The sequence below is a fragment of the Triturus cristatus genome, chromosome 4_1 (genome assembly GCF_964204655.1).
Source record: "Triturus cristatus chromosome 4_1, aTriCri1.1, whole genome shotgun sequence".
Taxonomy (NCBI): Eukaryota; Metazoa; Chordata; class Amphibia; order Caudata; family Salamandridae; genus Triturus; species Triturus cristatus.
The window spans coordinates 921,791,154-921,814,065 of record NC_140585.1 but is presented as its reverse complement, the minus strand read 5'-3'; the positions used below and the strand labels follow the sequence as shown (position 1 = coordinate 921,814,065).

The window sequence follows — 22,912 nt, the reverse complement described above, 5'->3', positions numbered from 1 at the left end:
ATCAACACTCAGGCTCACCCAGTTAGCAGGTGGACTAACCAAAGTTTAAGGAATCCACATATAGGCCGGTCTCCCCTGCCCTTACTATATATAGTCGTCAAGCAAGGATGTCAGCAGTATTTGGGGCTGAACTTTGGGGGCATATGCAGTCCATGTCTGGTGATCTCAAGAGGGTGGAGCAGTCTTTTGTTAGAAACTTGATTGGTCTACCGTCTAGTACTCCGCTGATCCCTTTGAGATTTGATCTTGAACTTATTCCAATAGAGGAGTTGATAGGCGCAAGGCCAATCATGTACTGGAAGAGGCTATGGTCTGTCCCCGAATTGGCTGATTATAGAGCTGAATTTATTGAGATTTGGCCTGTTCTTAGATCCAAAATGATTCCCTGGCTTAGGCATATTAAAGCACTTTGCATCCGGCTTGGTTTCCTTGGACTATGGGATACACCGGAGATTAATTGCGCTGGGTTATCCAAGAAAACACTCCTCTCCTACATTTATACGTCAAATCTCCAGACGTTAATGAATTCATCTTCTGTGGGGAGGTTATCATCTGAGTTCCTTTTAATAAAGACAGAGCCCAGGGCTGAGGCCTTTATGGACCTAATTGAACCCCCAGTGGCCCGCAAGCTGTATGTTCAGCTACGTTATGGCACCCTTCCTATTAGATCTTTTACCTCTAAGTGGACTAAGTCAAATATTTTAGCCTGCCCTGCATGTTCTTACCATACTGAGAATATTTCCCACGTTTTATTTTTTTGTCCCGCCTACTCTGTACCCAGAAAACGTTGGTTGATTCCTATTTGTAGGATTCTCGGTTTTTCGCATTACACATATGCTTGTAGGATATTGACTTATGATACCCATCCTCCCATTGTGTTTGCTGTTTCCCGTTATTTGTTGTACATGTGGCGCATTAGGCAGAACTTTTTTTTAACTTAATGGTTTTAAATGTTTTTTATTCTCATTTTATGTATCTGTACTTTTAATGGTCGATGGACCGAAATAAAGTTATTACAACCACGTGCAAGAAATGGTAATAAATTAAATTTCAAGCAAGTAAAACAATCAGAAGGTGGAACTTTAGCAGGAATATTGGATTGAGAATTCCTCCACACAGGAAATCACTTCCTTGGATCTTTTTGCTACAATGGCGTATCACAAAAAAAAAGGAAGCTATCCTGCTCCCTGAAGTTTCTTCGAAGAGCATGGAGTATTTCTTTCATAGCAGCTGCTACTTACCCTGAACTCTCGACCCACCTAAAAGCACAACAGACCTTCCTAACCATAAGGAGTTTCTTCTGCCAGGTGAAGACCTACCCCACCACTCACAAACTCAACTCACTCTCATCATCAGCAAAGCTCCTGGCAAAGGCGAATGTGGGTATCCGATGACGTAAATGCTGGCTCTTTAGTATCTAATCAAATGATGCTCTGTGTCCTTTCATGTAAACACTCGAGCTTGATGACCTCACTGGGGATGGTGGTGCTACTTACAAGTCAGATAAACAAAGCAAAAGGTGAGTACCAACAACACCGCCTTCAATATTATACAATTTGAGGTTTATTCAATCAGACACGCAAGTTACACACTGAGGAAAAAAATCTGCAATGAAGGATGTCCAACTGCAGATGCCCTTTTCAATGAGTCGCAGCAACGTGCCTTGTAGAACACCCCCCTCTGCTCCAGAAGTCCAGTGGTTCCAATAACATGGCGCTGGGGGAACGGACAGAGTAAGTAGTAAGTGCAGTTACCTGATGCCATCCCAGCTTGTAGGGGCACCAGCCAACCGAGAATCGCGTAGTTCTCCAAAGGGCTGGAGTCAAGAAGGAAGGAGCAGATGCCAGAGAAGCATCGGAGACTTACTGGGTTTAATTGACCCTTCCCCTACGTTTCCGTCATGTGGCATCAACTTCTTGCACGTGGCATTGACCTCATACAAATCTCCATTTATTTATCTGACCTAAGAAAGTGTTTCAAGATGAAGCAAAAGTAAACTTGCATATTGGCAACAACAACAGAGAGGACTTAATCCTTGGGCCCTTTGGGAGGCTAGTTGGCTCTGGCTGGGAGTGGGCATTTTTTTTAGTGCAGTGCTGGGGGGTGGACACTTTCCCCGCACAGGCCATGTTACTTCGAGTCTGTTTCGTATTCTCAGTGACCCTTAAGTGCCACAGTCAGTGACAGGACGTCCGACTCCGTTCCGGACGCTGTCATGATGTCAGCTGTAGGGCCACCTCCATCCAAGTCTGAGTAGGTAGGTTCCGATGGGGCCCAGTTGGTTTGTCCTTTGCCCGCCTCCCCACACACTGGAGACTCCCCTGTCTCTGCAGCTATGGTTTGCTCCTAATGCATGATTGCATCTCAGTTTTTCAGTTACAAGTGTTTCTGAGTTCACAGAATGGCCGCTGCCCTCCTTCTCCTCGGCCCCCATCCCCGTGTTGGTGTCTTCCGGGTGGCTGAGCCTTGCTTTTATCACCAGCACAGTATGCCCGGGCAGTACTTGTCAATCAGAGACTGGTAGTAGGGTCGCAGGCTCTCCACATCTGGCATGTCTTCCGTCTTGGTGTAGAGGTCAAATTTACTATAAATAAAATAAAAAGAGAGTTTATTTTGTGAACACGAAGTATTCCTTATCACTGTGAAGGACTACTATCCCTGCCCGGGTCCCCTCACTAAGATGGCCTCTCTGAGCGGCACACTGGAGTCCCTGGGACTTGTCTATGGAGACCTGTCCCTGCCTGTCGGGCCGCAGAACGCCTCTGCATGGGGCTTTTGCGGGACACTATATATTTTTGGACATTTCTGCCCTCCTCACTGCCTGTTCTCATGATTGTTGGTCGTGCCTACGCACTGTCTGCCCCATCAGCTGTAGACATGTCTTTGTTCCCCCATTTCTGCCTGTAGGGTCCTCGCTCTACTTCCCCATACCAGTGGTTTACTTGCACACCCTAAAAACCCTCGTGCCCACCTCAGGCTGTCTTTGTGTGAAGACCCTGCTACACCCAGCTGTCTGTCAAACACCCTGTACCCCTTAACTCTGCCTGAAGTGCACCCTCTGCAGACCTGCTGTGTGTTGTACTTATGTACTCACTCCATGACTGTGTCTCATGACTACAACAACACTAGTTACACTGGTTGGACTCATCCCCAAGGCCAGGTGCACAACGCCCATAGGGCTCAAGGGGATTCAGCCCCCGTCTTGTGTGTCAGCACACACAGAGTTTTTGAGATGTTGTGGTCTGGCGTCCGTCTTACTGCAGCCACACCCAAGTACTTCACAGGTCTTTAAAAGACCATTTACTTGTTAACGAGGCTTTGATGTTTTTTCACCCCTTCTTAGAGCCCCTGCATCTCCACTCTGCTAATTGCTGGAAGAATTAGCCTCCCGCGAAATTTCTTTTAGCCCCCGCCCCCCCCGAAATTTGGCTCTAGTTGCGCCTTTGCTCAGGGCTGACCGTGACCCCTATTTACCCACTCCATGACTCTCGCTTTTTGCGGGCACTGCCTGCTGTCTGTATGTCTGGCGATTCTCCCCGCTTGTCACTGCCTCTGTGCAGAGCAGCGCCTTCCTAGCCTTGCTGTTACATACTCTTGCCCCGCACACACGCACGCGCACGCACGTACTTACTTGAACTCCCGCACCCAGGGCAGCATGCGGAGGTCCTTCTTGTCGCACAAGTGCATGTAGTCCCCGCCCGTGTGCCAGGGGTAGAACGAGTGGAAGCGGATCATATAGAAACCCTGCAAGAAAGGCGGGAACCTACAGTTAGCATCTGTCGGGAAGGTCCGAGGCCTCTCAGTTGCCCAACATTCCTGAAGGAGATGTTAATGTTGTTTAGAGCCCTCTTCACCAGTGCTCTATTTGTCTACTGTTCACTCCACCCTGAAGGCCCTAAGCTCCAGGTCAGTCCAAGCTCTCTTGAGATGCTTCCTGTATTATGGGGAGAGACCGGTGCCTAATTTGTAAATGATTAAGGACCGGGCCCTGAGCTCTACTTAGAAGCCTGCGGCTGGTGCTATTGCATGTTGGCACAATGAATAACAAGGCTGCAAAGTTTGGATCAGGCACCAGAGGTCTCTTTAATTCACTGTAAGACACTTCTGCCTTCTTAGCTCACTCTGTCTTGCAGGTTCCTGCTTTCTCCCTTGGTGACGGTTTTCCCTCTCTCTCCTCCTACTTCTTCCCCCTTGTTTTGCCCCCTCTTTCTTTCAGTAAATGACTGATGAAAAAAAAAGTGATGATCCTCAAAAATGAGTGGCCCTCTTCATCAACCACAGTCTCAACTTAAGCACCGGAGAGCCTTCCAGAGCGGCCATTCATTGGAGGGTCTCATGACCTGTCCTTCTCTGGCCCTGGAGTGCTAGAGACCTCTTCTGAGGCCCTACAGCAAGAAGCTAGAGCCCTCATGTGAGTCTATTGGGTGGTCGGAGAGTAGGACCTCTCTTGAGAGACCCTCAGTGGCAGGTTGAGGGCACCTCTCCCAACCTAGCCTTCTGGCATCACCCCACAACAGAATGCTTCTGGTCTGCCTCAGATGGGCCTGACTCGGGCTCACTGGTGTCCCCTTTCACTGGGGCAGTGGCATTTGCCCTAATATCCTGTTGTATACCCGTTGACCTTACCTCTTCTGGAAGGGAGCAGTTGTTGAATTTCAACACTTTGTACATGTACTCTGGAAGAGAAAGAGAGGGACGTCAGTGCATGCAGCCTCAAGCCTGCTATCCCACTTTATTAGGTTTGGGTCCCATACCCGTCTACTATCCCAAGCGGGCGTTTGAAGATGCTGTTAGTTACTGCACTGACGTCACAGCAGCGAGAAGCAGCTTATTGGTGCTAATGGTGGCGTCAACAGCTTCTTAATGTCACTGTTTGAGGTAAACGAGCTAGGCCGAAGGGCGGGATTTAAGACCCGGGGCAGGGCTGAGCCTTACGAGATTTCAGACCAACAAAGTAACAGGTGTGGCTGAGAAGGGAGGTACAGCTAGGGGTGTCTGCGCGGGAAGAAGGACAGAAAGTAGGAGAGAGGGAAAGAGGCTGCAAGGAGGGGACTGGGACTGTAGAGACAGAGATGGAAGAGAATGACTTAGTGGAGGGATGTGAAGGCGACAGAAGAGCAGCAAACAGTGGGAGGGGCCAGGCCAGAAGTTGGACCCGCCTTACCCGCACTGCTACTGAGAGCACCTTATGTACCAACGTATGCTATCGAGAAGTGCCTGTCTAACCCGCTCTGCCAGAAAATCTTACTTGTGAGAGAACCCTGGGGCCCAAAATCCCTGTGTGTTGTGCACTTCGTGGGCAGATTTTACCGGACAGAGAGTGGTAATTTTGTTAGAGAAGAACTCTTGAGGGTTCATCTGACCCAAGAGACTGATCCCCAAGACGAAGTCTTACCCTTGAAAGAGACAGAGCCCTGGAAGTTCCTTACCGTCATGGCCCCAAGACATCAGCACGTTGTCCAGTCCGCAGTGAGGAGTGTACATCCCGTACTTTGTGCTAGGAAGAGAGATGATAGAGACCTTTAGAGAGTGCCCTCAGGTTCATCTCAGCCTCACTGTCTGAAGGAAATGAGAGTAAGTGGGGCCTCTCAGAGTCTCGCAGACATACGTTTGTCTATACTCTACGGTGCTAGAGACACCCAAAGGTAGCTCTCACTGTCCCATCACATCTTTTTGGATCCGTCGCATGGCAAGACAGTTTACAGACTGACGAAACTCTATTGTTAAGCACCATGGACGTCGATTCACTAAAATGCGTGGAGTAGCGGAAGTGGCATCATATAACCTTTGACCCTGCACAGTCCCAAGAAGTGATGTCACATAACCTTAATCCTGATGACATCACAATGATTAACTGCTGGAGTTACATAATTGCATAATTAATATATCTTATTCTAGGGGAGAACAACGGGTGGGTGTTTTGCTTCCCTGAGGAAATTCTGAAAAAATTGGCTTTACTAGTGCATTTTAATGAACAATTTTCACATAAATGTGCTAAAAAGCTATAGGCTCTAAGAAAACACTCACTAAATATTCAAGTCCTTTCATGGTGTGCCAAGCTACTGAAATCTAACAGTCCCCGTGAGTTCACCCAATTATGTTTTTAAAATGTCCTATGGGTGCCCCCTTATGTAAATAATTTCCTCCATTGCAAGGACCAGCATTTTGCCATGGTGGCCCCTTTTGCCCGTACATTACATACAATATGCCAGTGCCAGAATTCTCCTAATACTGTTTCTCTTGCACTATGGTGATCCCTCATGTCAAAGGTTATGTCTAATATGTCATGGGCCACATTTTGTCATGGATGGCCCCATGACCTTGCCACGGTTGTCTTCCCATACGCCAAGAACATCCTCCAATGTGCCATCACAAGCAATTTGCCACAGATGCCAACTATGCCAAGAATTCACTCCAGGAGGCCAGTGCTGGCATTTTTTCAAGGGTGCTCTATGCCAAAATGTACCATTTTCCAGAGGGTACCCCATATGCAAGTATTGCCTCCAGTATTCTAGTGCTAACTTTTTGTTAAGGGTGCTTCTATAAGCCAAGAAGCAGGCCAGGTCCAACAGCGGATCTGCAAGCACAACAACACGTGCTCACTTACATTCACTTATTCACACTCATTCTATCATTAGCTGGTGACCCCTAAATCACGTCCATGGTTACCACCCCTTTTTTACCCACTGGAGATGGATACAGATACTCTCCCAAAGGTATGCAACCGCCAGAATATATCATCAAAATATAGGGATCCCTTCTGTGCATTGTGTGTGTGTGTGTGTGGGGGGGGGGGGGTCTCATGTATGCCAAGCGCGATATTTGGGGGAGAGGGGCGGGGGCTGTCTGCCACAGCCCCACACTTTTCAGGGCCCGTGTAATTGCTGCTGAGTGAATGGATGCACTGGTAGAAGTAGGCGGAATCTATTGGGAAAGACGGCCCCAATCTTTCTTAATTTAACATTAACAGTTTCCATACTTCTTGTTGCCTCGCCCCCAAACTCGCTGACGCATCCCTATTGCACTCATCATAGTTCCCACACTTTAGCACTCAACGTCTGCTTTATGTACCATGAAAACAGGCTTGCCTGCTTATGCGATAAATTCGAATTAAGGCCGGCAACTGCAGTTGCCACAAGATGGCGCCATATGCTAGAGGAACCTTCAAATTTACATTTGGCTCTATTTTGATAGAGACGATTTATCTCTTAAATCATGAGAGGGATCCTGGCCCCTCAATATCTCCGGAGAATCCTGGTAATCTTCCATACAATGCACGTGCTTTTGACTGTGTTCAGTAGGCTTTCCTCATTCTGCGAGACGTAGGGGGACCCTGCGTGCGGCGTGCCCCGTCACTCACCTGTATTCGGAGTGTTTGTAGTCCGGGTTCTTCTCGAACGTGCAGTCTCGGAAGACGATTGAATCTTGAAACTTGCAGCCCACAGGAAACGTGTCCCCCACAACACACCACTGCGGACAGAGACAGAGCATCAGCAGACGATAACCAGACATGCTCCTCAAAGTGCAAAAGAATTCTATTAATTTGTTTATTTTTGCACCTTAATGGGAATTAAACCTAGGACTGCCCTAATCTTGTTTGGGTAAAAATCATATCGCACGAAATAAGGCGACGGAAGTGAATGCAAGGGCTGTTCGTGCCATTTTAAATGTACTGTCGCGTCAGAAATAGACGTAAGGATATTTTTCTGGCTAAAAATAGTTCCAAATGCCGAAGCTGGCATTTCACATAATAACGCATACTTTTAGGTCATAATTTTTGTGATTTTGCGCAATTTCTCTCACCCATTAAGAACTACTCCACATTGGAGAACAGTTTTAGTAGTGTTTCAGTATGCTGCCAGTAGGTGGCTCTGCACGCTTCTGTATCGCGAATGACCCTACACTAGGCAACAGTTAATGATTTTTAAGCTTTGGAATATTGTTAAATTTATGTACTCGTGTTCTTTCTTCGAAATAACATAGAGGAAGTTTTTTTATATAAAGACAAAAAACATTTATTGTCTAGAGTAAAGTATTGATTGTTTCATAGTACAATACAATATGTTTAATTCCATAAAACATTGAAAAATGCGTGATTGAGGATAATAATTTATTAGGCTGTCCAGTGATCCTGGAAATACGTAGGATACCCCTGAGATCAGGAAACGCCTCATTATCTTTTTATGTTAATGTATACGAGCATGCATTATTTCCGTTAAACAACCTGCCCATTTGTAAATGGTATTTACTGCCACAGAGGGGTGCTTGCGATCTGTGACGCACTTCAGAAATGCTTTTAAGGGTGATCTCAGATCAGAGTGACAGCTGCTGGAAGTAGTGGTGCGCGAGGTGCCGCAGCATCCCCAAAATAATCATGCTGGAGTTCAAAAGGCGAATGAGTGATAACGATGTCTTTTTTGTTTGTTTTAAGCTTGGCTATGTCTTTGGCTTGGCTTTGTCAGGTATGTTTGCTGGCAAATTGCTGCTTATGCTTTTAAAATGGAGATTGGTGTTCACTTTTCTTTTTCTGACTGCAAAGTGTGAGTGTTTTGTAAAGTTAACTATGTGGTGATCATGAAGGGATACTAGGAGTGTAAAAGGAAAGGCTTTAATGTAATTCTTTTTTCTAACAAACAACATTTATATGCCTGGAAATGAACTTAACACGCATTTCAACATTTATCAGCAGTTATGGAAGCACAAATGAAAGCAAATTTTTTTGTAATTCTGAAGTTTGATGGAAACAGATCAGAGCACATGAAGACTGTTTGAGAATTAACCCCAGACGGAGTTATCAGGTAAGCCAGTATCATCCTTTCTGTGCTGAGATGCCTATGGGTCCCACTCGCTATACAAATGCAACTAGTATATTATAGTATGGTATGTCCCTGGACCAGCAGCCAAGGCCTGCTCCCTACTTCCTTCTCCATAATCTGAACCAGTGAGATTCTGCACTAGTTCCATGTCCATGGACTATCAGCAGCAAGATTCTGCACCAGCTCTATGTCCATATAACTGTAGTGGTGAGATTGCGCACCAATTCCATGTTCATGGACTATAATTAGTGGGAATCTGCACCACCTCTAGATCCATAAAGTGGCAGCGGTGAGATTCTGCACCAGTTCCATGTCCATGAATCATCATCTATCGGGTTATACACCAGATCCATGTCTTTAGCTCAACAGTGACGCCAGTCTGTCACAGTTCCATGTTCATAGACCATCAGTGATGGGATTCTGACCTAGTCCCATGTCCGTGGACCATCAGCAGTCGTGTTCTGCACCAGATGAATGTCTATAGATTGTCAGCGATGACATGCTGCACCAATGCCATGTACATGGACCGTCAGCAGTAAGATTCTACCCTCGTTCCATGTAGCTACATCAACATCAATGTGATTCTCCAACAGTTCCATTTTCATGGAGCATCAGCAATGAGATTGTACACCACCTTCATGTCCCTTAACACTGCCGACTGCCTGATCCTCCTGAGGCTTGAGCCGGGAGCAGAGGTGTTTTTTAACTTTTCGCCGCTTTTTAAATTGTTGACATAGTTTTATTTGGCACAACTAGTAAATGTCTTGTACAAGTTAGGAGCTACTCTTGCACTTTGCACTTACCTACTCACCCAGGAGGGTGTTTGGGGAAAATTTTGGGAGTGGGCAGGGTTGCGGGCTAGTCTCCACTCACCCTACCGGAAGAAGGTATTTAGCGCTTGATGGCGCAAGCACGCAGCGGGCGCACCGATGGCGCACCGAAGGCGCACCTTAGGCAAGCCCGTCTGCGCCCGTCCGCGCCCAAACGGGTCCAGGACCCCTGCATCTTTTACACCGGATCGTATTTACTACACTAGCGCACAGCTCCACCAGTTCCACAGGGCACCTACAACCCAATGCTATCATCAGATTCAGTGCGATAAACTGGTGAAGAGCTGCTTACACTGTTCGTTTACACTCTCTCCTCTGACCGCCACTCCCGTTGCAGGTACAGGCCTCTACAAATTGTATTTACTTAATTGTAGATCCATGTCTAAACACAGTACTGAGATCTCAATGATGCTTCAGGAACTCGCCCCAGATGTTCTGTTTTTAACTGAAACCTGGCTCAACTCCAGCTCAGAGCCAGACATTGTGGAGACACTCCCTCAGGGATATTTAATACAGATGGTGGACAGAGTAATAGGCAAGGGTGGAGGAATCGCAATTCTCTATAAGGACCATCTCACCTGTCGCCTACTCGGAAACCCTCTTACAGATTGTGAGAATATGCATTTTTCAATTGAGTTCTCCCCTCTTCTCTCGGTTTCTGGCATTCTGATCTATCATCCCCCAGGAGCGGAAGGCTCCTTTTGCAAAGTATTGGTAGAGACTGCTATTAACCTAGCTAGCATGTCCGCCAATTTTACCCTCCCGTCGAATTAGTAGCAGACCTTGCGACCCTGCAGCTATCGCAAAAGGTCTCACACGCCACTCATATCAAAGGACACTGCCTTGACTCTGTGTTTTCCAATCTAGAGAACCTTATAGGAGATGATCCCATTCCCATCTCTTGGTCCGACCACTTCCTTATTCCCCTTTCATGGTGCCCCAGGAGCCTCAACTCCCATGTCCAACCTTTAACCACCTTGAGTCGGCCTTGGTCTAAGCTCAATCTAGAAATACAACAAGACCTACCCCGTACACAAATTTATAAAAATTCTTATGTAGTGTACAGGTACTCAATGTCTGTAGTGCCTGCCTTACTCTCATTCACTGGTATATTTACCGCATGTGTATAAAAAATTGTGTCCAATGGTGCTGTAAAAACCTACTGGTGATCAGTTCAAGTTCAAGGAAAGTAAAAGAGGTAAAAAAGGTGTGATAGGACGACAGCGCCTCACGGAAGCAGCCCCAACGAGGTGTGTGTAGACAGGTACTCGCCTACTACCTCCTGTTGTCATCATCGGTCGCTGCCGCCCAAACAGAAACAGTAAAGGTGGAACAGAAATGTGTAATGTGCGTCACTAAAAACCTTCGTGATAGTCCTAATGACTACTATCTACAGTGCAACCTATGTGTTGCAGTGGTGTGTGCTAATCTACAAAAACAGGAAGTGTCGACCCAAATTTGGTGAGTTGAGCCTGATCAGGACTCAAGTCACTCAGGAATAAAACCGAGCAGCACTACACTGGCTATACGGTGCTTTATTCTCAGCTGTGTCGCTGCTCATTTAAAAACCGACATGTTTCGTTGCCATATTACTTTACCGGCTCAATCTAGACAAATGGATTCAAGTATTGGATAAGACCAGACCTGTACTTGGTTCCTGTCCAGTTGCAGCTAATAAGGACTTCTGCAACTGGATTGAAGACTCACTAAATCAGGTTTTGCCAAAAACCTTGATTAAGAAAAAAAATAGCTCATATAAATCTCCTTGGTACTCCGCGGTATTGCGGGCTCTTAAGCAATGTTGCAAAGTGCATGAGAGAAGTTGGAGGAAAGACTTCTCTGCCAGTAAGAAGAACAATCATAGAAGAGCGGTCTGCAAATACAGAGCAGAAATTAAAAAGGCCCAAGCATCTTTCTATGAGAAAAAAATCCTTTGGCATCAAACTCTCCTAGAGAGACCTTTCTTATCATTAAGAAACTCATTAAAATCCCAGCTCCTCCTATCGCCCCTGATATATCAGGTAAACGATGCAATAAACAGGCAGAGTTTTTTAGCACTAAAATTCATAACATCCTGAAATCGCTGTCTTATGTCGAGGACGAACGCGATGATCAATGCGCCACTCTCCCTAGTCACCTGTTGGAGTCCTTTCCCCCTCTTCCCCAAGAAACCCTTTTGACCCTATTCTCTCGGGTGAAAAGTGGCTCACCCAGAGACCCGGCACCCATGAACATTTTGGAAAAGGTAGTACGCCCCTGTTGATACAAATGTGATTAATACTTCCCTTGGAAAAGGGCAATAGTAAAGTCATTATTGAAAAAACCTAATCTGGACCCGGTGGAGTTGGGTAATTATCGCCCTATCTCCCTCCTTCCTGGGATCGCCAAAGTGGCAGAGAAACATGTGAACTATATACTCTCCAATTTTTTGGAATCTCATAGCGTTCTGCACCCCTCTCAGACCGGATTCCGCCCACGACAGAGCACGGAAACCGCTCTGGTAGCTGTAGTAGAGGAAAGTAGAAAGATTGTGGACTCCGGAGGGTCGGCAGCCATCATCCTTCTCGACCTGAGCGCAGCATTTGATACGGTAAACCATCGTATCCTTTTCCACCGTCTCAAAAAAATAGGAATAGCTGCTACGCCCCTGAAATGGCTTTGCTCCTTCCTAGAAGGTCGTCTCTTTCAGGTCTTTGAAGGAGATGTGAGCTCACTGCCCCAGCCTCTGCTATGTGGTGTCCCCCAGGGCTTGTCATTAAGTCCGACTCTTTTTAATATATACATGGCCCCCTTGGCAGCAATCATTGCCCCATTTGGAATCCAAATGGTAACTTACGCCGACAACACCCAATTGGTCGTGGCTCTTAACCAAGCAACTCACCAGACCAATGCCCTTTATCTATGTTTAACCGAGGTCTCTAAATGGATGAATGCTTCCCAGTTGAAGCTCAACGGGATAAAACAGAGATCATGATTTTGGGTCACCCCGCCCCAGCGATATTGGAGTCCCTGTGGCCAGCATGCATGGGCCCACTTCCAGTTTTTAAAACTGAAATAAAGAGCCTGGGCATCTGGCTTGACCAGAACCTGTCATTCAAGGTGCAGGCAAGAAAGACAGTTGCCACCTGCTTCGGCCTGCTCAGAATCTCAAAGCTTTAGTATCTGTGCGCTTTGCAAAATGAGGTTAACATAACATAACATAACAGAATGGCTAGGAAAGTGCTTCCTCTCCTGCCTCCACTAGCCAAGAAAGTCCTAGTTCAATCCTTGATACTTTCAAGGATTTACCATGGCAATGCACTTTATTTAGGAGCCCCGATGGCAGTCACGACTAAATTACAAAAGATCCAAAATTGTGCAGCTAGACTGCTGCTGGGTGTATCCAACCGCACCTCAGCTAAACCATCTATTCGCTCACTGCACTGGCTGCCGGTGAAGGAAACGGTAAACTTTAAAGCCCTTTGTATTGTTCATAAATCCCTTCAAGGGAAAGGACCTCCATTATTTCTACCTATGATTCGTCCTCATAAAGCTAATAGGAAACTCTGGTCGGATGACCTCCACTTGGTGGCGGTCCCCAGAGTCAAGAGGGCTAGAAGTGGTGGCCGTCTTTTTTCTCCTAATGCTGCCAAACTATGGAACGCATTGCCACTCCAGCTCCAGAGGGAACCCAACCACCTAGTCTTTCGAAGACAATTAAAAACTATCCTGTTCCCCTAATCCACCTCAGTCCTATCTGATCAGTCATGTTCAGCACTGGGAAGCCCCCGGGTAGCCATGCGCTATACAAATGCCCTTTCAAATTCAAATTCAAATTCAAATTAATTGCCAACGTGGAGATTTTGCACTAGTTTCATATCCTTGGACCGGCAGTTGATGTGTGGTAAGAGGTAGCGTGGGATTTTGCAACCTCTTTAGTATAAAAGTAACATGCATTGTTATGTTCTATCGTGCCATCAACATGTTCACAGCACAGTTCTCCCATTGCTCTGTGTTTTTGGTCTCTATTCTGGAATGAGATGCTAGTCAGACAGTTTCCGTATTTTGCTTGGCCGGCTAGGACTTTGTTACATTTGTGCAATGGACAAGATGAAAGGACTATTTTGGCTCCTTCCCCTATTTTTATTTTCTTTTAAATAACTTAACCCATAATTTACCTGTGGCTCATTGTAAAGAGCAAGAATCTTCCCAACATCGTGTAGCAAACCAACAAGTTGGAACCAATCTGTGGGAGAAAGAAGGCTCTAATGAAACATGACAGATAATACGCAAGACATTAAATATACAATATAATAAAAACTTTCAGTGAATTTTTTAGGTACCAGCTACTGATACTCTTTAGTCAGCATGGTAGCGGAGTCCTGCCTTTGCCCAGGTGCCTCCTTCAGATTCCCTCTCTTTTATGATATACATGGTATAAGGTGCCCCAGTAATGCTGCAAGAATAGGTATAGGTATAATATAGTAAGGGTAAATGCGTCCCTGGAGGTCCTGTAGTTTTGTATAGCAATATACAGGGATCAAAAGGTCTTACAATTAGAATGTTTAAAAAAATAAATGCTAATTGTTTTACATATTAGTAAAATGTTGAGTATAGGACCATTTGTTTGTCAAATATGTTAGTTTCCACTTTGGTTATCTTTACACACAAGTTGGTTATATAGCAAAATCGTGGAAAGCAATGTGTGCAGTTTGTTTTGGTATAATAATAATGTTTCATCTGCTGAAACACAGAGAGGTGTTTTTGCTACTGGTGTTACCTAAATCTCACACATAAAGATAGTATTAAGTTAATTGTATTATATAGTTGAAAATATTCAACAGTGTTTTTTTAAAGAAAGATACAATTTTATTAGTCTGTCATTATTCTCGTATTGAAGCTGTTTGTGTGAGTAATGTGTTTCAGCCACATCTGTAACTCAACAGGTCTTCATCAGGACGCATATTCTGTGCATGCTTCATTAAAAAACACAAATCGATGATTTTTTAAAGAAGTAACCATTACCCAGTAATCATTTCATAGCTTTGTGCTTATTCTTATAATTTGGCACACTGTTTAATAGTTCATAAGCTGCACAAATTGCTTTATAAGTTTCTATGATACTTCAGTATACGGTGTTAGTACCACTGCCTCAATAGTATAATTTATTTTTGTTTACATATAAGCTCACTTGTTCTTTGCAACTCTATTTGAGAAATATAAAGCATCATTTAGCCTATTTATGTAAATTACAAGCACCAATATTGGGAGCACAACAAAAATTATAAAAAAATAGAAAAGTCAAATTAAAATGGTCCTTACTTATCATACAGGATGCTTACAGTTCAAATGATCTTGGTTTTATTCTATCATGTCAACGCTGAAATTGAACAGCTTTCATAATTTTTTGAGCTGTGGCTTCTAAATTACATTGTAGAAAGAGTCAAACCCTGATCGCCACATCGACAGGGACAATTAGTAAATCGCGACCAACAAAACAGATATTATCTCTCTTAAAAAAGCAAATATGTGATGACTTTCAACCTCATATTAGAAATAGTTTAATTGTACCTCTATACACAACAATGCCATATTTAATAAATTATTACCATGCAAGGACTCTAATGAATCTGCTTCTCCCTTCAATGTTGCTTTGAAACTGTTTCCTTTAACACCTTTTCCCTGCTACTCTGATGTCTGGTAGGCATGGTAGTAGAGCACTGCCTTTGTCCAGGTGCATTCTCCTGTTACCCTCTGCTGTGAGATGTACCAGGTGATAGTCTCCTACCTTTGTCCATGTGTATCCTTCTGTTACCCTATGCTGTGAGATGCACATGGTGGTAGAATAATGCCTTTGTCCAGGTGCATTCACCTGTTACCCTCTGCTGTGTGATGCACATGGTGATGGAGCCTTACCTTTGTCTGGGTGTATCCTCCGGATGCCTTCTGCTGTCTGAAAGGCATGGTAAGAGTTTGGGAAATCTACATCTGGGTCAGACTCATCTACCAAATCGTCCAGCAGATTCAGTGCCTCCATGATGGACATTTGTTTGTGCTTGAAGGAACACCACTTTGCATTCTGCAAGGAAAGGGCACGTACTGAATTAGGGGCAACATCCACAGAAACAGAAGTGTGTGAATCAGGATAAATAATTGGTGGAAAAGATGGAAGTCAAGAACTGGGCAACCTTACAGCGTGGCTGGTATTGTGGGTTCAGCAATGGGAGGGGATTTGTTTCTCAATGATACAATGATCGATGGTTATTTATGTAGCAAATATAAGTTCTACTTTGACACTGAAGGAGGTATACGGGAGATGATCTCTATTTAAAAAAAACATCTTCCATGACTGGTATATGATGTAAGCAGAGAAAGCTCCCACAAGCTAAAAAACAGACCAGGATTGTGGGAGACCAGATAACTTAATAGGAGAACATGTCTACAAGCAAATACAAGGAGCATGCATGCCCAGAGCTCCTTGAAAGACATTGGCCACGCGCCCTACTGCAAGTCGTGTTCACTTCTCCTCTTCCTTGCCCCACTCCTTCTGACAAGTCTAAAACTACTTTTGCCTTCTCAAAAAGTAAGACCACTGGCTGACCTGATGCTAGTACTGAGATACTGCTCTTCATGCAAGGGATGTTAGGGGTGATTTATATGTTGCTAGTATGTATACTCCAGCTCGACAGCGACAGAGTATTCATACCACCAACAAACTCCTCTGACAGCCCTGGGGAGTAAGGATTATCAGAGAAATGGCTACATGTTCGCCTGCCCAATTCAGATAGGCAGACGTTATTTTTTACTGTTTGTTACCGCCAGGTAGAGGATGGCAGTAAGGAACAGTGAAAACATTATAATGCCTACCCCGCCATGGGAGATGACTCACATGGCAATGAGAGCATTATATTTTTTATGTACATAAAGAAACTCCCTATTCGGGATTTTCTTTTTGTAAAGAAAAAAATGTACTCAGTGCTACAGGGCTGCATCCTGCTGACGTAGCACAGACTAATATGCCTTGCCAGGAACTGCTGTGAAGGTGGTTCCTGGCACAGTTTTTTTTTTTTTTTTTAAATGAACGCCTGCTTGGTGGCCATTTATAAGTTAGATGGGCAGCCTCTCCACCATGGGGACATAGTCATTTCCTCCAACCCTATGGGGGAATGGCAGGCCAGGAAAAATAAATCACCCCCTTTCTCTCCTGTCCTGGGTAGGGGAGCTCAGTAAATCGGTGAGTGGGAACATGCTTGACCCCACCACCTTCATATCAATAGCAGACTTTAGAGGAATGCAGTGATTTTGTCATAGAGAACACAACAGCTTAAGCCCTGATCTGCATGTTAAAACCTCATTCAGACACTGCCGTAAGGTAATGGCCTGTTATATCTGAAAGTGTGCAATAGGTGGGGAATGACAGCAAAATATCTGACAAACATGGCACGTGCCTAATTTGCCCCAGGCTTTCAGGCAGTTTGGAGGCATGGACCAATGGGGCAATCTGTCTTTCAACTTGTAGGCCAGTGCGCCTTGACTAGTGAACCTTGCCAATGCACCCATTTTGCGTGCCAGCAGTGGAGACGTCTCCTCCAACCCATTCACATAATTGGTCCAGTGGGAAAATAGGATGGAGCAGATGCCGCCTAGGAACTGGGTGGTCACATGGAAGAGGGCTAAGTCACGTTGTGTGTCTTGTTAGTGCTCTTGGGTTTGTCCTTGGAAGATCCCACCCAGAGGGACACAGTTTGAAGACCACTGTTGCAACAATCACACAGATGACAAGCCTGACTAGTAGAGCCATACCTTCTGCTGGACGAACTCCACCGTCTGGTGCGTGTGCATCAGGGTGTATGTGTTCAACACACGTTCCTGGAGAGGCCCATTCTGAAACGGAAAAGAAGAGAGCTGGTGGGTGAGGGGTATCAGCAACAGGGAGGCATACTTTAAGAAACACTTCTGGAGTCATCTACACACATTCCTGCAGCCAGCACACTCTGGTTTTAATCTTATCCATTGTCGCTCTCGCAACTGCCGCGAGTGTACGAATCTCACAACCCCTAAGAGGCCACTATTTACTGATCGCACACTCTCTTGGCTCCAGTGAGATCACATCCCCATGACAGCCGACAAGAGATCCGTATTCCCAAATTAGGCATGGATAATCCCGACAACTAAATTTCACTCTCAATTATTCCATGTTCTTCTGAAACTTGACCCATTGCCAATAACTGTCCCTAATCTCTCATGACCCCACACCGCCCCTGTCAAGACTTATCCCTGCCTGTGGGTTCTGAGTTCACTTTACATGCCAGATCATTGCTCCTAAAGAAGGAGGTGCTCAAAACCTTTGGAGCTAACATCCTGGTACTTGGCAGTAAAGTGCTCTTGCGTGGTCTGATCATGCAAGCTCCTCGCCACCTCATCCAGGCTTGAGCAGATCACAGGTGTCAATCTTGAGCGTAAGCTATCCAGCAGCTCTATAAAGCAGCACTTACATTGAGTAGGAGCAGTAACACAGGCTCATCAGGTTAGTGCCCCAACTATAAGGCATGCATTGTGGGAAGTGAAGGGTCACACACTTAATGCACCACCGTGGAGGCAGCTGGCCACTGAAGTGGCGCTCCCAAAAGACCGGCTTCGTTCAAAGCTTCTCCCTCACAACAGATACTCTATGCTATCAACCTTAATGCACAGATTGTTTACATACCGAGTCTCTTTTACATTTTGCATTCATTAGTTCTTTACTGGCATGTGTTTAGTGCTGGCCCTGCGCAAGCTTTGCCACCGTCACACCCCTGTATTTTATTTTATATCGATTGCATTCAATGCTGTCAAGTCGTTACAACCGTTCCAAAAACCTGAAGTCCCAGGCGATCCCAACTTACAAAAGTCTCGATTTTTCTTCAGTAATCTCTGATGCTGCAACATGTTCCATTGTCAAAATCCAACCTCTGCCAGTTTCTCCAGTAGCAGCTTATTCCATCCAGTCACATTTGACTCGTAGCCTGTCGCTTAGATACTATCAGTATATTCAAATCCCTCCTGACTCCTCCAATATTTCAAACTCAAAGGCTTTCATTTTGATTCTTTTCCTTCCTTACAGACTCATTACCTTCAAACGCAGCTTTTCTTAATTCTCCCAAATGCAGCATCTACAGTGGCAATCTCAGCCAATCCTTTTAAAGGCAACCCCTTCAAAGCAATCCCTGTCCTTCCAGACCAAAGTCATCAATGACATCTTTCCCATTCCATTCATGCCCATAACCCATAACCCTCAACGGCACCCCCCCCCAAAAAAACTCATCCAAATGCAATGCCTAAAATGAGGGCTTAAGGCAACTTTTCAAAGCCGCCCTCTCCACATCCTTCTGAACCAAAGGCCCGAATGACAGCTTCTCCCTGTCATTCCAAAGTAGAGACCTATCATGGTAGACTCTCTCTATTCCTTCATATCCAGCTCCCACAATGGCAGCCCTTCAAAATTCTTCCAACTTCAACAGTTACCACTTAAAAACTGAACGCATTCAATAGTGACTTCTTCTTGTGTATCGCATCATAATACTGGTGGAACATGCCACTCACTCGCATCAGCAGCTTCAAATGATTTCATAGCAGCCGCTCGCCACTCTCCTAGATGCAAAATCTTGTAAGTCATCTCTCTCAGTCCTTCCATATCCAGTACTTTCGATGACAGCCGCTCCCATCCTTTCAAATTCTGCTTGTTCAAATGCAGTTTCTCCATAGTCTTCCAAACTAATGCCCTCAATGGCAACCCCTCAAAATTCTTCCAAAATCGACCTCATTATTGATATACTTTCCCCAAGAGTGATTGCAAACCCAAAGCCTTCAATAGCAGCTTCTCCCTAAACATCCAAACCCTAGGCCCTTACAGGAAGTCTATCCCATCATTCTAAAGCCATCGTTGCCCTCGGCAGGCGCAGTCAACTGCTTCACGCTCAGCGTCTTCAAGGGCAGGCTCTCCCAGTTATTTCAGCAGCAGCCCTTAATTCTTTCAAACTCATTGTCCTTCATGGCTGCCTTTTCCAAACAAATCAACCCCTTTAGTGGCAGTCTCTCCCAATACTTTAGAAGACATGGCCATTAAAGGAGCCATCTACTGAATGATGTCGCAATAGCTTCAATAACCCCACAGACATCATCATTCATAGGGACCTTCTGGAACCCTTATTGTTTGGTAATGATGATGATGTAATATAGGGTAAGAGATCAATACTCAAATTTCTCAATGAATGGTTTATTTATTGATGGTCTATAACAATTTTTCTTCACTTGATATATTTAAGGATGAAACCCTCTCAAATAAATTTGCATTTGCATTATGTGATATAATAATGAAAACCTTCAATAATGCCTCTTTCAATGACAGTAAGTTCATCATACTTCAATCTCTTCTCCTTTAATACCCACCTGCTATTGTTCCACATTCCTGTCTACTTTTTCATCCCACTGACCTTGGATATTTCCCGGCTCCTCCAATTATCCCTAATTTAATTTGTCTGAATTATTTAACATGAGTTTCATCCCACTCCCCAAATGGCTCCAAATCTCACATTTACTGCAATGTCACAAATCCTTTTATCACACCCTCCGTGACTGTCTGGGCCTCAATATTCCTAGCCTTTAAATGTTCTGCAAGGCCACTAGCTTCACACTTGCTCGCCCTCACCCTAGCCATGCTTTTTCTGGCTTGCCACATTTCATGCGTCTCCATTCTGTACATTCTCCGTATCATCTCCCAAAATACACCACATTGCCCCCTCTCACTTCTTACCTCTTGTGCTCTCAGTGCACAGATCCCCCTCTAATGTGTACAGTACACCCACAGACTTCCAAGCCCTGTTCTACCAATTACTGCCATCTCTGGTCTTCCATCGCCCTGCGGTCCTGAACCTTTCACCAGTTGTGCCCTCAATGGAGTGAAATCTCTTACTGTGTAATTCCTGTACTTTTCTTTGTCTGTGACATCATCTGGATCAATATCCGGCCGATAGACCAGAGAAGGATCGGGCCCCTAGAAATGTGGAAACAAACCAGTCATTAGAAACGAGGCGAAATATTGGGATTACCTTAACGTAGATGTGTAAGTGGAAGACAGGGAGGGGAGAGTGCATTGCTTTCTACAGAAAGAGGGTACATAACACCCCAAGATGCAACCCCCAAACCTGTAATCTAATGGGACCTAAAATCTAAAGATCTGTCTTCAAAGGTGGCTTCATTTGTTCCCACAGACCTTCACCCTTTGCAGTCTGTATATTTGTATTTATTGGATTTCATTTCAAGACCGGAGGCTAAAATTATGCATAAATCTTTTAATACCACTCTACCGCAGCACTTTTAAAGAACGTTCAACATAAACAATCTAGACTTAGAACTTCACAGTCCATAAATACTCCTTGCATAGTACACTCTTCCTCTTTTAAATGCTGCTCTGATACAGATACATGCTGTACGCTAGCTACATGGAATGGTACATAATTATTGGCAGTAAAATAAACCATGAGCATAAGATTGTGGAATAAAACCAATCACACGTCAGTCAATAGCATTCCGTGTTCCGTTTTAGGATGGCGCTTTCCCTTCTGGGCCTGTACTACAGAAACATTGCACTGGTGAGTACACCCCTTTGCACCTATTAGCTGCTTACTTTTGAGGAATGTCAATTGAGCAAATAGCGTTTGCACCAGGGTAGACATGGCACAAACTGATTCCACATTATTTTTGCTTTGCTTACAAAATAAGAGGTTTGACTATAATATAACGACAACACAAGCATAAGATAAAGGTTAGCATGTCTTCCACTTTTATAAATGTTTCATTGGAAATCAAAGTGTGGAAAGTTTGAGTATACAAATTCCAAGGACAGTGGTAAGTGATTTAGATGCATTTTTAACTGAGCAAAATCTCCATAACATAAATAAAATTACTTATAAGCAAACGTGTTATATAGGTTTTACCAATTGCTAACAATAATTTGTTTTCATATTTTTCCCTCGTGCAAAAACCTTTTTGTAGTATGGACTGGGGCAAGATTAGCTTGGTTCATTCACTATTACAGGAGGAGCAAAACAGTGCAAAATGTATTTAGCTATGGTATAAAGTTTCTCTGATAAGGCCCATGCACAATGGAGGACTTTTTGAATTTCAGAGCTAGGTGCTGAAATAATCACTCAGCCCACCAAACACATGTAAATTATATGATGCCAAGTTACAGGGGCGCGTTTATATTTAAGGATGTTATGCTATGTTAATTGTAACTTATATAGAGCATAATCACCTGCAGGTCTCTTAGCGCTTGTAGAGAAAACTCAGGTAGCTACTGCTATCCCAGAAAAGCACCAAACCAATAGACTATAGCCAGGATTTCTAGGGTCTGCACAGTACAATGCTTGCCATTCGACTAAACACTGCTATACAGACGCAGGCTGCATAGACAGAGATTTGGAAGCTTTCGAGCCAGGTTGTGCCTCCGAAGAGCTAATACTGCTGGGAAAGAATCAGAGGTGATTGAGTCACTGAGGGGCCGAGCAAACTGGAGCTCAATGTCCCCTTGTGCCCTGTGATCAAACACGAGCCAAGCCTACGTGTGCTTCTCTGCTGCACCAGAGCCGGATCAAACCCTGTGGAGGCCTGAGGCAGTAGAAATATCGGGGCCCCTATAGCAAATTATCTGCTAATACTTTTTTTTTATTCTACCAAACAGCAATTTAAATAAACCAATTTTATTACACAGAACTAAACATGAACAATTATTAATGTTATTAAATAAAAATTAATTGGAAATAATTTAAGAAAGCTTGAGTGTAATTTTCTTTCAAGATCAAATCAATATTATTGTGATCTATTGTTGCGGGCCCTAAAAGGAGTGGGGCCCATAGGCGGGTGCCTATTTGGTAATCCGGAACTGTACCGCACACTCTCTCACCTAATACTCTGAGCCCTGCCCAGCCCAGATACTACAGCGCTTTCCTCCAAGTTTCTGCCCCACACGGTGTAGTGTAAGATCAATAAAGAAATGGGTTAAAAAGCTATGGAACGTCTACAACCAGGTGTATCCTGTGGGATGAGTTTATTTCTCCTATATACCCTGTGTGGCCAATGTCATTAGCTGATCATACCTAAGGAGCATGGCTGTAATCACTCAAGAAGCCACATGTATCCAGGTCTCGGGAGAGCCGTGCCATGGGGAGGCCAGAGTCAGACCCAAAGGATGTCTCATTCAAACACATTGTCATCGGGGGATGTATAGAGCACCAGCATATATCAGCC

The 22,912-nt window shown here is 44.6% G+C and overlaps 1 protein-coding gene across 2 annotated transcripts in view; it reads right to left on the bottom strand.

Annotated features, from left to right (window-relative positions):
* Nucleotides 1–1,540: 1,540 nt before the first annotated feature.
* Nucleotides 1,541–22,912, bottom strand: part of LOC146855817 (inositol oxygenase-like) — a 344,917-nt gene continuing 323,545 nt past the window's right edge. For both annotated transcript variants that reach the window (XM_085653748.1, XM_085653749.1), the window contains 9 exons: nucleotides 20,577–20,657; nucleotides 17,429–17,509; nucleotides 15,542–15,704; nucleotides 13,804–13,871; nucleotides 7,361–7,470; nucleotides 5,430–5,497; nucleotides 4,627–4,676; nucleotides 3,632–3,744; nucleotides 1,541–2,584 (listed from right to left, as the gene is read on the bottom strand). In XM_085653748.1, coding sequence (XP_085509874.1) covers nucleotides 2,476–2,584; nucleotides 3,632–3,744; nucleotides 4,627–4,676; nucleotides 5,430–5,497; nucleotides 7,361–7,470; nucleotides 13,804–13,871; nucleotides 15,542–15,704; nucleotides 17,429–17,509; nucleotides 20,577–20,657 — 843 coding nt within the window. In that variant the 3' untranslated portion in view covers nucleotides 1,541–2,475. The remainder of the gene's footprint in view (nucleotides 2,585–3,631; nucleotides 3,745–4,626; nucleotides 4,677–5,429; nucleotides 5,498–7,360; nucleotides 7,471–13,803; nucleotides 13,872–15,541; nucleotides 15,705–17,428; nucleotides 17,510–20,576; nucleotides 20,658–22,912) is intronic.